The sequence below is a fragment of the Thalassophryne amazonica genome, chromosome 6 (genome assembly GCF_902500255.1).
Source record: "Thalassophryne amazonica chromosome 6, fThaAma1.1, whole genome shotgun sequence".
Taxonomy (NCBI): domain Eukaryota; kingdom Metazoa; phylum Chordata; class Actinopteri; order Batrachoidiformes; family Batrachoididae; genus Thalassophryne; species Thalassophryne amazonica.
In genome coordinates, this window is record NC_047108.1 from 75,905,842 (window position 1) to 75,921,465 (window position 15,624).

Here is a 15,624-nt window from a genome sequence, read left to right on the forward strand (position 1 = left end):
TGTATAGTAACCAAGTAAAAATACTTCACTACTGTACTTAAGTACGTTTTGGGAGACTTTGGACTTTACTGGAGTTTTTAAATTCAACTTACTTTCACTTTTACTTCACTACATTTCCGACGTTAATTGCATACTTCTACTCCGATACATTTTCTATGCGCCATGCCATTACTTGTTACAAAAAAAAAACACATGAAAAAAGTCGTGTTTTCACCCAGAGACACCACTGATTACTAGTGACTGCAGTGAAGTCAGGCTGATTTGTCATGAGGCATGTCCGGTAGGCTTTTTTGCAGTTGCACACTTGTTTGTCAGGAAAATGATAATTTCTCTACATTGATTACAGACCTGCTGCAGGTCTGTAATCAACTTTTCTGCAGCGCGGCTTTGCTTTGAACCTTGAACCAATCGAAGCAGTGATTCGCAGATCGAAGTAGTGCTTTGATCTGCAATTCGTGGATTCATTGATTTATTTCGCTTTATCCTAATTTTTCCCTGCTAAAAATCAGAAGAGCATATGTCTGTTAGTAATATTTAATATTTTTATGTTAAACCAACCTGTTATGGTCTTCTGAAATAGTTGATAGCTGTATTTTATAGCTTAAAACAGGACCAATGCTAACGTGTTAGCATGTCTATGGCGTTTTCATGTTAAAGTTAACATTAAATTGTTCGCAACCATCACATTTGTGTTGATTTGTTTTCTGTTTAATTAATGGCTGAGCGTTCGTTGTCGTAAAAGAGTCAAATTGTAATTTTTTTAATTTATTTTTTATTCATATATTAAAGCAACAACAATAATAGTCTACATAATAGACAATAATAGTCAATAATAATAGACTAATAATGTTACAATACAATTATAGAGAAAGAGACAAAAAGAACCCAGTGAAACAAACCACACGAAAAGATAAAACCATGTAACTGAAGTGTTTTGTGTGATGTGCACAATTTTCAGTACTTTGACTAATACTACCAGTCATTTACAAGCCTAGATAAACTTTGTAATATAAAAAAATCAGTCCTTTTTGATTATTAACATTTACTTGTACTTGTACTTTCAGTACTTGAGTACATTTAGTTGTCATACTTAAGTACAATAAATACTAGATACTTTAAGACTTTTACTTGAGTAGCATTTCAATCAGTGACTTGATCTTCTACCAAAGTCCATTTTTTAATGGGTATCTGTACTTTTACTTAAGTGTGATTTTCCGGTTCTTTATACAACACTGATGTCCGTCCAAACACAGTACGTGTTGTCCAGCCATGGCATCCAGATCCACAGCTCCCCACAGCTGCTCCTGTCAGTTTAGTGTACACACCAACTCTCGCACTATCTATGAAGGGGCCCTTACTTTCACCACATTTTACGCAGCCTTATTCCAAAATGGAGTAAATTTTTTTTTTCCTTCAAAATTCTACTCACAACACCCCATAATGACATGAAAAAGTTATTTTTTTTAAGTTTTTGCAAATTTATTAAAAATTTAAAAAAATAAAAACTTACATCACATGTATGCTAGTATTCACACCCTTTGCTCAATACTTCGATGCACCTTTGGCAACAATTACAGCCTCAAATCTTCTAGAATATGATGCCACAAGCTTGATGCACCTATCTTTGGGCAGTTTTGTCCATTCCTCTTTGCAACACCTCAAGTGTCATCAGGTTGGATGGGGAGCGTCAGTGCACAGCCATTTTCAGCTCTCTCCAGAGATATTAAGTCGGATTCAGGGCTGGGCTCTGCTGGGCCACTCAAGGACATTCAGTTCTTGAGTGGCCCAGCCAGAGCCACTCCTTGATATCTTGGCTGTGTGCTTAGGGTCATTGTCCTGCTGAAAGATGAACATTCGCCCCAGACTGATGTCAAGAGCGCTCCGGAGCAGGTTTTCATCCAGGATGTCTCTGTACATTGCTGCATTTATCTTGCCTCAATCCTGACTAGTCTCCCAGTTCCTGCTGCTGAAAAACATCCCCACAGCATGATGCTGCCACCACCATGCTTCACTGTAGGGATGGTGCCTGATTTTCTATAAACATGACAACTGGCATTCACTCCAAAGAATTCAATCTTTGTGTCATCAGACCAGAGAATTTTGTTTCTCATGGTCTGAGAGTCCTTCAGGTGCCTTTTGGTAAACTCCAGGTGGGCTGCCATGTGCCTTTTACTAAGGAGTGGCTTCTGTCTGGCCACTCTACCATACAGGGCTGATTGGTGGATTGCTGCAGAGATGTTGTCCTTCTGGAATGTTCAATTCAATTTATTCAACTTATAGAGCACCAAATCACGACAGTATTGCCTCAAGTCGCTTCACAGAAAACAACTCAAAATCAAAACAAAATGGCCCAAAAGATCAAAAAGCACAATTAAAAGATTAAAAGCACAATAAAAGAGTAAAAAATAAATAAATAAAAAGCATAACAACACAATATGCTAATCATATGAAAGAGAAACAAATGCGTGTTCAATCTGGAGTCTCCACAGAGTCCCACTGCCTCACTAACGCAGGGAGATCATTCCACAGAGCAGGGGCACAATAAGAGACCCACAGACTTTTTATTCTCTCCACAAAGGAATGCTGGAGCTCTGACAGAGTGACCCTCAGATTCTTGGTCAACTCCCTGTCTAAGGTCTTTTCCCCCAGTTGCTCAGTTTAGGCGGCGGAAGAGTCCTGGAGGACCTGAACTTCCATTTACAGATGATGAAAGCCACTGTGCTCATTGGGACCTTCAAAGCAGCAGTAATGTTTCTGTACCCTTCCCCAGATTTGTGCCTAAGACAATCCTGCCTCGGAGGTCTTCAGACAATTCCCTTGACTTCGTGCTTGGTTTGTGCTCTGACATGTCAACTGTGGGACCTTGTATGTAGACAGGTTGTGTGGCCTTTCAAATCATGTCCAATCAACTGAATTTCCCATACATGGACTCTTAATTTTTAATCTGTAAAAACATCTCAAGGATGATCAGTGGAAACAGGATGCATGTGAGCTCAATTTCCAGCTTCATGGCCAAGGCTGTGAATACTTATGGACGTGTGATTTCTTAGTTTTAGTTTTAATAAATTTGCAAATATCTAACAAACTTTTCATATTGTCATTATGGGGTGTTGTGTGTAGAATTTTAAAGGGGGGAAAAAGAATTTAATCCATTAGAGAATAAGGCTGTAACATAAAATGTGGAAAAAGTGAAGAGCTGTGAATACTTTCCAGCTCCACTGTAGAGTGTAGATACTTCTTAATAGCAGTTTGTGGCCCTTTCATGGGGAATTTACTCGTAGAACTTATCCGGGAACTGTCAATGCCTGATGACTAAACACCTATCTCAATTCTCATGAAACTAAACTCATTGTCTGCGGAAGTTGTGAGATCTGTCCTAGATTTGATGTTGAAATTGTTCTTATTGTTAAAGGCACAATCCACCCTATAATGTACTGTCATTAAAAATGTGCTGTTGCTTCCTCTTCTCACTATGCTGTTGAGATTCTCACATCAGGTCCACCGCTCTGCAGTTCAGTGTTCACGGTTTGACAGATTTTTAACACAGATTCTATGTGTGAGCGAGTTAAAAGTTCTGTACCCTCCTGGGAGACGAGAACAACACACGAGTATGTGCAAGAGTAAAGGATGTGGTCGGCTCTGCGATGAGGAAGAACGTGAGGGGGAAGGAGCGTGCTGAACTCTCAAAACCCTGCAAACGCTGCTCGATGAGTCGCTGAATGGTGACTGTTTCGGTGCAGGTTTTAAAATTTCTCCTGGAGAAAGTGTGATATTTCTGCGACGATGCACTGAAGACAATGGACACGGAGGAGACTGAAACGAGGACCTCGTGGTATGGTTTTTAACCCTCATCGTTATAGACTGCTGAGTGCGGCAATTACGCTGTACTATAATTTGAGAAACCTGGATGTTGTCATGATGCTTAACTCGATTTAACAATAATTTAGAAGAATAAAACATTGAGGTTTACAGATGCGTGTCTGTGGGGGGCTAAATGTCATATATTCACCCCCCCCCCCCATTTTCAGGTCTGCGGTGCAAGAAGAGACTCATTGTATCTGTGACCATGCTGGGGGTGAGTTTTATGTTTTGTTTTTACACACTTCCCATAATAAAAGCCATCTGGGAATCAATCAATCAGTTGTATTTAATGATTTATATCCCCCCAACTACCCTCACACTTATTTTTTCTTTTCAGAAAAAGAGAAAGCAAGACTCAGGTCTTGCTCCTGTGATCAGGATTCTGGAGGTGAGCGATAACAGATGCACTGTTGCACTCTATGCTGGTGTTTTATCTTCCCTCTCTTTGTGTGCAGCGGACGTTACTCAGCCTTACCTTTGTAACCACAGTGCAACAATGTGCACGATGTCTTCAGCGGTGCAGCCGCACAAGCTCTATTTCGACTGTAACCTAAATGTTGCACTGTCGGGCTTCACTTTTTTTGCTTCCTTCTTTGCTATAACTGTTGTGCACATGTAGAAAGTATTCATACATCTGACTTAAAACACTAAAAAACCAGCTGATGGGGTTTCTGTGGCAAACAGGCAGACTTTTTTTTCTTTCCACACAAGCACAGCTTCAGTCTTCTTCCTCTTTGAAAAAGTCACACAGGAAATGAGAGCGCTGCACCATGCAAAGTCTCACCCCTCTGCACCTTTCCTCAACACGTTGATGCTTTTCTCAGCTTCACTTTTTGGTGATTCTGCTTTACGATGGTCTCTCTTGTATTAGGATGATGAGGAAGAGGAAGGGTGTGAGATGATGTCGGATCACACGCAGGATGCAGAGGTGATGGATAGTCAGCAGCACACCCACCTTGATGCATCCTCCCCCCAGGTTAATGTAATAATCGTGGGTTTGATTTGCTTTCAGGAGCCAAGTAACAAAAGGGTTAAACCTGTGGTGAAGTCCAACAGCCTGACAGGCATCATCACTCCGGTGAAGACGCCTGCCCTGAAACGCATCGGACAGTCCATTTCGGTAACTATGCGCAACACTGTATGCCGTTCAGCAGCATGGCACCTTGTTCTTACAAATCTTCTCCAGCTCTGCTTTTGTTCAACAGCGGTCCATTAGCTTTCGTACTGAGGCACGACCTTTGCCCCCGGCTCTACGTGCTCGCACAAAGGCCTCGTCGTTTCCACGAAGGCGCAACAGCCAGTGCTGGAGTGACACGGTGGAAAGTCACGACCTCACGGCAAAGGAGATCAAACGCCAAGAGGTGCAAGGGGTCAAAGTTCACTTCATGTATTGTGGGGGATGGGAATAAACTCTATGCCATCTTTGGGGAAACTCTTGACACTTCTATTTCATATGTGGGTCAGCTCTGGTGCTGTGGGTGCAATGTGTCATCTACTAAGCACTTCTATGTGGAGGTTTTGAAAGAGGATGTGAGCTGGCACAAAAGGCTTGACTTCCTTTTTTAAAAAATTCTGTGCACATAGGCCCACACTGTGCATCTGTGTTGGTATCTTATGAGAATTTACTCCCATGTGCTTCTACAACTGTACTATGATAGTTTGTGCACCTGAGGATTCTTTTGTGTTTCCTGTAGGTGATTTATGAGCTGACTCAAGGAGAGAAACAACTCATTGATGACCTGAGTTTGGTCAAAAAGGTCGATTAAATCCCAGCACCACACTCCTGTCATCTCGTTATACAAGTTAAGTGTTTGGAGATCATTGATTCAACTCTGACACTGCATATTTTTGTGCCTTTCCACCCAATGCAGGTGTACTATGAGCCCATGCTTAAACTGGACATCATGACTGAGAGTGAGCTTGGACAAATCTTTGGTACTCTGGATTCTCTCATTCCCCTCCATCAAGGTGAAACATCTCTCTCATGTTGAGATATCTGTTGTCAATCTGATGCAGTGCCACTGGATTCCTGTTTTGTGGATGAGTGCACATTTTGATAAATTGGTGCTTCTCTCCCCACTTTTGGGACACTAGATCTTCTGACTCGTCTCGAGCGGCTGCGGGGACAAGAGAACACTGTGGGGGAGGTCGGCCCCACTCTGTTGAATTGGGTGAGTGTTTCCATGGCAACCAATGACTCAGTGAGTGAGATAGTAGGACTAAACCAACACCACATCCAAATATTTAGGCTGTCTCTCAATTCAGGGCCTGCATCCTTCCAAAACTGCATTCTATGAAGAGCTAGCCTTCCTAGACCATGAAATCACACAATGACTCTTGGGATTGTTTGGGTCATGAAGGATACATCTGTTGTATTTTTGTCCTCAAGTGAAAGAAGGCTTCATCGGTTGTATTCCAAAGAGCCTTTGCAACAAGACAGCATTGTCGCACCACTATGATGCATGCGATCTACGATGCAGTGTTTGAAGGATGCAGCCTGTGAATTGAGATACAGCTTTAATATGTACTCAATGTCATTTAGTACACGCTACTCACCAGCAAGTGAGCAGTAGGGATACAATCCAGATGTACTACACAACTACCATCTTATCTGTCCTCTAATATGGATGTTTACAGATGGCATATAAGCTGGTATGGTGCAAATATATATATATATATATATATATATATATATATATATATATAATATGCAGCAGGGGTGGTGGCCAAGTCGTTAATGCACTTGGTTTCAGTGCAGAAGGTTCCGGGTTCAAATCCCACCCCTGCCACATTTCTCCATGTAATGTGGAGTTGTGTCATCCGGCGTAAAACCTGTGCCAATTCAACATGCAGATCCACCTTGGATTTGCTGTGGCGACCCCGAGTGCAAACAAGGGAGCAGCCGAAGGGACTTACCTTTTATATATATATATATATATATATATATATATATATATATATATATATATATATATATATATATTTAAACAGTTTTTCTTGGATATTTGTACAATGCCATGGCCACTTGGACACTGCTGGCATTTTCGTATATGTCTGCTGTTTCTTTGAGATCTTCTTGGGTTACTAGGTTCCAACTACATCATGAGAGAGAGTAGTAGTAGTAGATTATCCAGGGCCCATTTGACTACGACTGAATGTGTACTTAGTATTGGGACACTCTACGGATTGCAATGTACTGCTATTTGTCTGCAGTTTTAACAATAAATCTCTTGTTTTGCAATGAATCATAGATTACGTTTGAAGCCAATTTATTGCAGTTGATCTGGAATCTTGTTAAATATGTGGCGGGAAACTGTTTTTTGAGCATTTAATGTCTCAATCAAATTAAAAATGTAATCACTCTGATCCAATTCTGTCTGACAAACAGCTCCATGTTACTTTGCCCCCCCATTGTGTTCTCCAGTTCCCTTGCTTGGAGGCCTACATTACATACTGCTGTAACCAGGTTGGGGCCAAAGCGCTTCTAGACCAAAAAAAGCATGGAAAAAGAGTGGAACACTTCCTGCGCCTCTGTCAGGAATCGTCCTTTAGTAGGAAACTTGACCTCTGGAACTTCCTGGATCTCCCCAGATCCCGTCTCGTCAAATACCCCCTGTTGCTGAAAGAAATTCAGAGTGCACTCCTGCCGATCACCCCGATGAGGACACGCTGCCTGATGCTGTGAGTTGTAGCCTTGCATTCATGTGTATTTGTACAGTGAATATGTGTACTAATCCACTCGTTTATGGTAAAATACAGGATCAGCTTTCTGGATTTGGGAATTGACTCCTAAACTTTGTACTGATGACAGTATATAAGGATAAAACGCTACGAGAAAGCATTTCAGACTTTATTTGCCATGGATTTGACTGGCAGTAAGTGCATGAGCTGAGAGAAACCGGTTTTGGCTACATGTAAAACCGGATGAGTTCTGTTGTTTCTTTATTGTATTACTGGAAGCAACATGTGAAAGTCTACACACTTTTTTTAAAATGACACTTACTGTGAACACAGACTGCCTCCTAATGCATATTTGAATATCTTTACTGTCAGTGTTGCTCATTTCAGGTTTTTTTTCTTTGAACATAGACTTTGTGAGACACTTAAAATATGATCCGTCTCTGCTGAAAGTTGGCACAATGTTCCACAGTTGTCATTTATTTGTCTTATTGAGATATTGATTTGCGAGGCTTTTTCCGCCATCACAGTAAAATAGAGATAACAGTTTCATTTTCACACTTTCTGTTTTAAAAATTCAGCATCATGAAGTTCCATTCACCTCCCCTTTTTTTCGGATAAGTATCTGAAAACCTCAGCAAATTAAAATGCATAATGTTCCTTTAATTATAACGTGAAATGACCCTTTAAACAGTCATTTAGTACTAAATAACATGATTATTTGAATAGTATCTGCAGACACACAAGTGAATTTATTAACAATTATCATCATACATTTGCTCATCTTTGTTTGTTTTTTTTAATAAAATAAAAAAGATTAATCTGAGAAAGCCGCAGTTTATTGTAAATGCCAGAAACCACATTTGAGGCTCGATCCGACAGCAGTTAACATTAATTAAATGCAGAGCTTTTGTAAGTTTAGCGCACGCGGTGTTGCATTATGAACCTGACCGAGACGTTCCATTGAAGTAGTTAAAGCAGCTCGACAGGAAATGAACTCTTCATCACCAAGATGGAGTAAAGTGCACTCACACTGAAACACTTTGTGCTCAGCTGGAGCTGATCCAGAGCATCGTGGCAGAGGTGAACAGTAAGACTGGGGAAGCAGAGTGTCAGTTCTACAGACGGGGCCTGACGTACCTCGAAGAGGGCCAGAGACTCCCTGAGATCCAGCAGTCTCGCTTCCTGTACTGCCACGGAGAACTGAAGAACAACAAGGGCCAGGTAGGAGCTTGTGTGTTTGTCTAACGTTCTGCTGATAAACCATCAGGCGGATCCATTTGCTGAGGTTCATTTGTTTGTGACCCAGCTGTGGGGGGGTGACATCATCTGAAGATGAGTGGAGAGAGATTGTGTGATAATATGAAGTGGAATATGTGTGTCATCTATTTCATATGACTGACAGATTCCAGTTTAGCAGCCGTCAGTTTGTCTTTACTTGGGCGTAAATGTCTCATATGTTATTGCTGCATCTGTCTGTCTGTCAGACTGTATTATCAGTGTGTCCACTCACATAACCACATAGTTTAATAAAAAATAAAAAGCACACACTTTTAAAATTGCTTGTATTTAATTATCCGTGCATAAGTTCGGGTGCTACTGTAGCTCAAAGTTACACTTTGGATTTTGATGTGCGTTTTGTACAATTCAATTTATTTTATTTGTACAGCATCAAATCACAACAACACTGCCTCAAGGCGCATCACATGAGTGAGGTCTAACCTTACCAACACCCCCCCACCCCCACCCCAGGCAAGCACACAGGCAACAGTAAGAAAAACTCCCTCTGATGATAATGAGGAAGAAACCTCAAGCAGACCAGACTCAGAGGTGTGACCCACTGCTTAGGCCATTCTAACAGTTACAGGTTTTTACAAAGTTTACAAGATTTTTTTTTTTTTTTTTTTGGCAAATGGTAGAAACTGAAAACAGAAAAAAAAAACAGAAGAGCAACAAAAACAGGGTCCTTATTTAAAATTAAAAAGCAGTCCATCTTGGGGTTTTAGGTGGTTGAATAGGTAGGTCTTGAAAAGATAGGGCTTCCTGGGGTTAGTCTGATGTCCTGGGGTGCAGGGCCAGCATCCGTTAAAGGTTTTGTCGGTGCTTCCGAGAGAAAAAAGAGCAGAATCAGTTGGCTGGAAATAACTGCACCTAGTCACTAAATTACCAGCAGTAAATCACCACGGAAGCAGAGAGATTATAAAGGTGACCGCTGGCAGCCCTGTGCTTCACTAACGGACCCAGAATTTAGATGAAGTGAGACTGAAGGCACTTTGATGCTTGCACGCATTTATTCCCCGCACTGCCATGCAATTCATCACGCCAATGTGACCCGCTGTGTTCTGCTGGATGCTGTGTTTTGTGCTGCTGGACGCTGCATTATATAAAATAATTATTTTGTAGCGGATTAATCATTGCTGTCAGAGTCTGGCTGATGAAACCGCCTCTAATGGCTCTGGGATCACAGAAGAATTTGTTTTCATGTGCTTCAGGGCGTGGGGAACGCATTTGGAATCATCTCAGAAGTAATTATTTATAATATTTATATTGTAATGGTTTGGTAAAACAGTTGCATTTTCATTCCTTCTGATGAATATCTGTAAAATTATGTTTATTGTAGATTTAACATCTTGTCATAATCGGTCAGATGAGCTGTGATGCGCTGCGCTGACGCAATGACTCGCACTGACAGTGTTTTGAATTGTTTGCACAATGTTCACGTGTAGTTCACAAAATCAATGCATGCCAGAGATTTTGAACATTTCAAAAAATAAATTTGCACACTTTCACACAGCCATGTACAGTTTACAACGGTTTATAATGAGTTTACTCTCTGGCACAGCAGATTGCATACCAGTGCGCGGATCAAATTTATGCAAGTGTCAAGGTACCTTGAGACCTGTTTCATTGCTAATGATATGAATTATAAAGAGAGGAAGCCACAAAATAAAAGGTGACAGAACTCTTCCATCAACTTCTGGAAGAATCAAGCTATGCATCGCTATTACTTAGTCCTGCATTTCACCCACCACAAAATAAACATTCACAAAAATGCAATTTGAATAAATGTCATGCAGCTACATTCTTTTGTTTTTGTAAATTTTTAAAGGTATAAATTAGAAATACAACTACATATCTGAGCAACAATAATGCTGTTTTTTTTGTATTGTGCATTTATGCACTAGATTTGTAATGTAATCTCTTAACTTTTCCCTGCCTAATTTAGCATATTGCTCAACATAACCATGAGAACATGTGAAACCACACTTTAATTGCAATAGTAGTAAATTATTTCTAAAACATTTGTTGTCATGTTGTTGTGATCGTTGGTAACATGTATTGGGGATGAGGAACCTTGGCACAAGTATCATTTTAGTATTTTCTTTCCTACTGTTTCTTAAATCCAATTATCCATCAGAACCGTTCCCACCCGTAAGAATGTTGGGGCCCACTGTGAAATCTGAAAATCATCTGGGGCCCCACCCAAATCTTTTATTCCAGTCTTGATTGACATGTGAGACTAGACCTCTTAATCTAAGTCAGAGAAATGAAGAATAACACATAACTTAAATCCCATGGCTTTGCTTTCTACTTTTATTATTAATATTATCCTTTAGGTCATTTCAAATTTTATTACAAAATTGAAAATCACACTTTAAATTTTATTTTTAAACAATCTCTCGTGGCCCACCTGTAGTACCTTTGGGAATCACGGATTTATAGCAGAGGTATGTTTATATCACAGGCTCTTTTCACTCAAAATGTCTTGCATATTGATACCGATTCTGAAATGACTGTCTTTAGATGTTTGCAGAATAAATGCAAATAAGTGCATATGATGAAGACGCACGTGTGTGTAAATGTACTCGCACATACAGCCACCAGCCAGAAAATTCAACAGTAGTGCCATTTTGCACGTATCACAGCCTGTGGATGTGGTGAAGGATGAGGAAAAGAAAACTGCAGCCACAAGTCGCATTTAGAAAAATTAACGCCTGATTCATACATGAGAATTTGCTCTACAACATTTGACAAGGTGGACTAAATGCTGAGACAGCTGCATGACTGCTCTGAGACACGTCTCCCCATCAGTTTCATCTCCACATCATTTCACCTCTTAACCATTTCACCCCCTAATATATAACTGTTGAGTGTAACTAACCTGGTTAAGGCAGTGCACGTTTGGTATGCTCTATTATTATGTTTCAGAATGTATAATATGCATAGATATAGGTTGGGTAAGGTTGGACCTACCTCATGTACAAAATATAAGAAAAGAAAGCAAAATGCCAACCAGCCAAAGCCAGTCTGTGTACACAGATTGTGTACCAGCAGCACTGAACAAACCTTGTGCAACATCAAACGTTTCTATGCTAAAAAAAAACATGAATATCAATTATAAATTGTGTTTGATCTAAAATAACACCATGCTGCACGGCTTATGTAACCACAAACAGCCATTATCTGCTCACAAAACAGTGTGAATTTTTTTTTTAACTTGTTCCGATGTGAAATAACATGACTGGCCGATATGCCACATTTTAGATTAGGAAATGAAATTGCACAGGTGGGGGGTGGGGGAGCTGACAAGGGGCAAAGTGTCTACTTTCTGTGCATGACACGGTGCAAATTTGTGTCCTGAACTTGAACTTTCTCCAACATACGCCCTCTCCTCTAGGCTGTAATATTTCCCTCTTTGCTTCATCTAAGGTTCCTGGTCTCTGCTCTTAATGCACTCTCTTCCTGTAGCACACACACGGACACTTGTGACTGCGTGTGCACTCTGTTCTCATGAACATATGTATATCTGGGATCCACAGTAAAGATATCAAAGGAGTGGCTTCAGGACAACTCTGTGAATGTCCTTGAGTGGCCCAGCCAGAGCCCAGACCTGAATCCAACTGAACATCTCTGGCTAGATCTAAAAATGACTCCACCAAGCCCCCCCATCCAACCTGATGGAGCTTGAGAGGTGCTGCAAAGAGGGAATGGGCAAAACTGCCCAAAATAGGTGCACCAAGCTTTTGGCATCATATTCAAGAAGACTTGAGACTGTAATTGCTGCCAAAGTGCATTAAAGTGTTGAGCAAAGGGTGTGAATACTTATGTACACAAGAAATTTTGCTGAGTACAATTTACTCTGTGTGGGATAGCATTTGATCCCAGTCTAAATAGAGTAAATTATACCCTGTCACTAGAGCGAATCAACTTGACAGTTGTCACAGACTGAACGGTCCCCCCTAAACATTAGTCCACCTGCCGCCACTGTGCATGTGTCATGCTGGAGTACACCGCCTGTGTAACACAGAGTCTCTCCACCAAAAGCGATCAAATGGATTAATAGGATATTAACCATCAGATGATAAAGGTAAAACCTCTTGAGTCATTTTTAAGGTCAGTTATGCAGCAGAAATTAGGCCATTTTAAGCAGAAACAAGGCTTTAAACTGTGAGCATATGAAATGTCCGACGTGCAGTGAACGCATCAGTTGACAGCTTATGCAGCCGATTGCTTCCTCTCTGATCGCTTGCACCGTCTGTTATTATAGACTAATGCTGAATTTATCTGGACAGGATTGTTGTACAAAAGTTTCAGATATCTGTCGCTGAGATAGATGATGACTGGAGTGCAGTTTTGAAGCAGAAATGAGATGATTATCAGTAAACCGTGGCTGATGATGTAAGCGCAGTGAAGGCAGGGCTGAAAGGAGGACCGTCAGTCTGCAACACCATCTGTTCAATGCAAGTGGCTTTACTCAAATAAGAATTGATTTACACTGTTTTGAGGTGATTAGCTCTGTGATAGAGTAAATTGTACTCAGCAAAATTTCCTGTGTACATGTGATTTCTTAGTTTTTATTTGTAATAAATTTGCAAAAAAAAAAAAAAAAAAAACTGGGGTTCTGTGAGTAGAATTTTGAGGGACAAAATTAATTTACTCAATTTTGGAATAAGTCTGTAGCATAACAAAATGTGGAAAAGTGCTGTGAATACTTTCTGTATGCACTGTAGGACTTACTTCTGTCTTGGGACTTCAGCCAGGAATCTGGCCTTTGGGCTCTCATCAGAAAGAAAATTATGAGCAGTTTTAAACAGGTGCTAAAGCTGGTTATCCACTGTGTAACGTACAAGTGAATGAACATCTCTGTCATGGGTACTTGGAATTTCTTCATATGAAGAGTTATCCATGACCAGATGCAGAGAAAAACTCATGTTACTTGCATAAATAGACATTTCTTGGCTTTCTAACTCATATATCCATCTCTGTGCTGTCAGCGCCTGCATGTATTCCTGTTTGAGCTGGCCTTCGTGTTGACCAGACCAGGGGAGGACAAGATGGAGCTCAGGTGTTCCAGGTCTATAGACAGCCTCTGCCCAATGCCCTCCTCAATCTGGAGGAGATCCCAGATGGAGAAGCCACAGGAGGCAGCACATTTAGGGGAGCAGTCACTGGAGGAAATGATAAAGGTACTTAAGTTGTGTTTTTCTTTACTGGCTGTGCTTGCTGCAGCATATGCGGATATATGTATTTATTTCAAATGAAGGTGCTCACTTCAAACTGTAACAACCCCTCTTCCTTTCCCCCTCCACCCCACAGTGAAGAACTGTTTCCGTGTGAGCAGCAGAGGGCGCTCCAAAGCCCACTCCCACAGTCTGCAGGCCAATGACTCCTTTAGCAAGCGCAATGGATCACCTGTCTGCGCCAAGCCATTGTGCAGTCACGAGATAGGGATGCTCAGAGCAGCCAACCACAGCTGTCCTCCCACCCGGATCCCGCCCTTTATCACATAGCAGAGCTCAGCCTCAGCTCAGACACAGAGATGGCAGACTTCACGAGTCGCTGACCGTCACAGTGAAGTCATCAGAAGGGCTGCAAAGTATCTACATGGACAGAAAATAGAATGGATTGTTTAGATGCGTTAAAATATATATATATAATAATAATGTGTGTCAGTTCATATATCTTCTTGGTGTTTTCTTTTTTTTCACCAAGCTGGTGATGCATTTTGTACAGTTTGCTGAAATGTCTCTTCCTTTTATATATTTTTAATAAAGATCTATAAAGATTGCCAAGGAACGCCTGGATGACCACAGAAAGTCTAATAATAAGTATATCCAAGCAGATCTCCAGTGAAAGAGTAGGGACAATTATCCTCTCCCCCCCCCCCCCCCCCCCCCCCCCCAACACCAGGACAGGGGAGAGGTAGACTTGAGTTCTAGCCCACAGATGCACAGTGAAACAGTAGGACGTTCCCTCATGCATTTTTAACAGCTCAGCAGGTGATGGGAACAGTTTTTCTTGGAACACTGTGTCCACAGATAGTGGACCGGCTGATCAGGTGAGTGCCAAACCCCGTTTATTTTCTAATGCTAACAGTATAAGAGAAGCAGCACTTGTGAACTAACTGCAAGGTTCTTATAATTTATCTTAAAATAAAAATAAAAAGGCACAGTCTGTATCAGCAAAGTGTCTCCTCTAATTCCAGAAATGATCGTAATGATGAGTTGGGTTGAATTCAGAAAAGAAGTTGTGTTTTAAAATGAAAAGCTTCGATATATTTCTTTCTTTCTTTCTTTAGGTGTGAATGACGCGCTTTGCGTTTAATCGGCAGGACGTAACCAATCATCAGCTGTGCTGCTCTCTCTGAAAAACGCGACTCTGCAGTGACCATTAGAGCGATTTGGACACGTCCGGTGACCTTTAATCCTGCATGTGAAAAGACTAACCCCTAAAGTGGGATGCCTGGAGCCAGCGGTACAACGCAGACGGCTCCTGTGAAGCTTTGTGTCGAACGTTGGTGTCTCAGAACGGCCTCCAGAGGGAACGGCCGGACATCTCCCAGTCCGTCCTCTACACGTCACTCATTGGTCTGCTGCTGGTGACTGATGAGGTGTGTTTGTTTCTTTATTGAATGTAGAGAGGTGGAGAGAGAAAAAGAACCGGACATCAGCACGGGTTAAAGGGGCTGTCAGCAGTCCTTGGTGCCTAATAGGATGAATGTTTGTGGCCTCCTTTTAGCCTCTCTCGTGTGTTAATGAGATCAGAAGGCTAAATCTGTCCTGCCGGTGCTGCACACTGTAATAT

At 41.2% G+C, this 15,624-nt stretch overlaps 1 protein-coding gene and 1 pseudogene across 1 annotated transcript in view; both read left to right on the top strand.

Annotated features, from left to right (window-relative positions):
* The first annotated feature begins 3,745 nt into the window (after positions 1-3,745).
* LOC117512451 lies at positions 3,746-14,607 on the top strand (annotated as a pseudogene).
* A 517-nt stretch (positions 14,608-15,124) lies between these two features.
* Positions 15,125-15,624, top strand: part of usp21 (ubiquitin specific peptidase 21) — a 29,745-nt gene continuing 29,245 nt past the window's right edge. Inside the window, 2 exon segments of the mRNA XM_034171493.1 lie at positions 15,125-15,154; positions 15,275-15,430. Of these exon segments, the coding sequence (XP_034027384.1) occupies positions 15,125-15,154; positions 15,275-15,430 (186 nt within the window).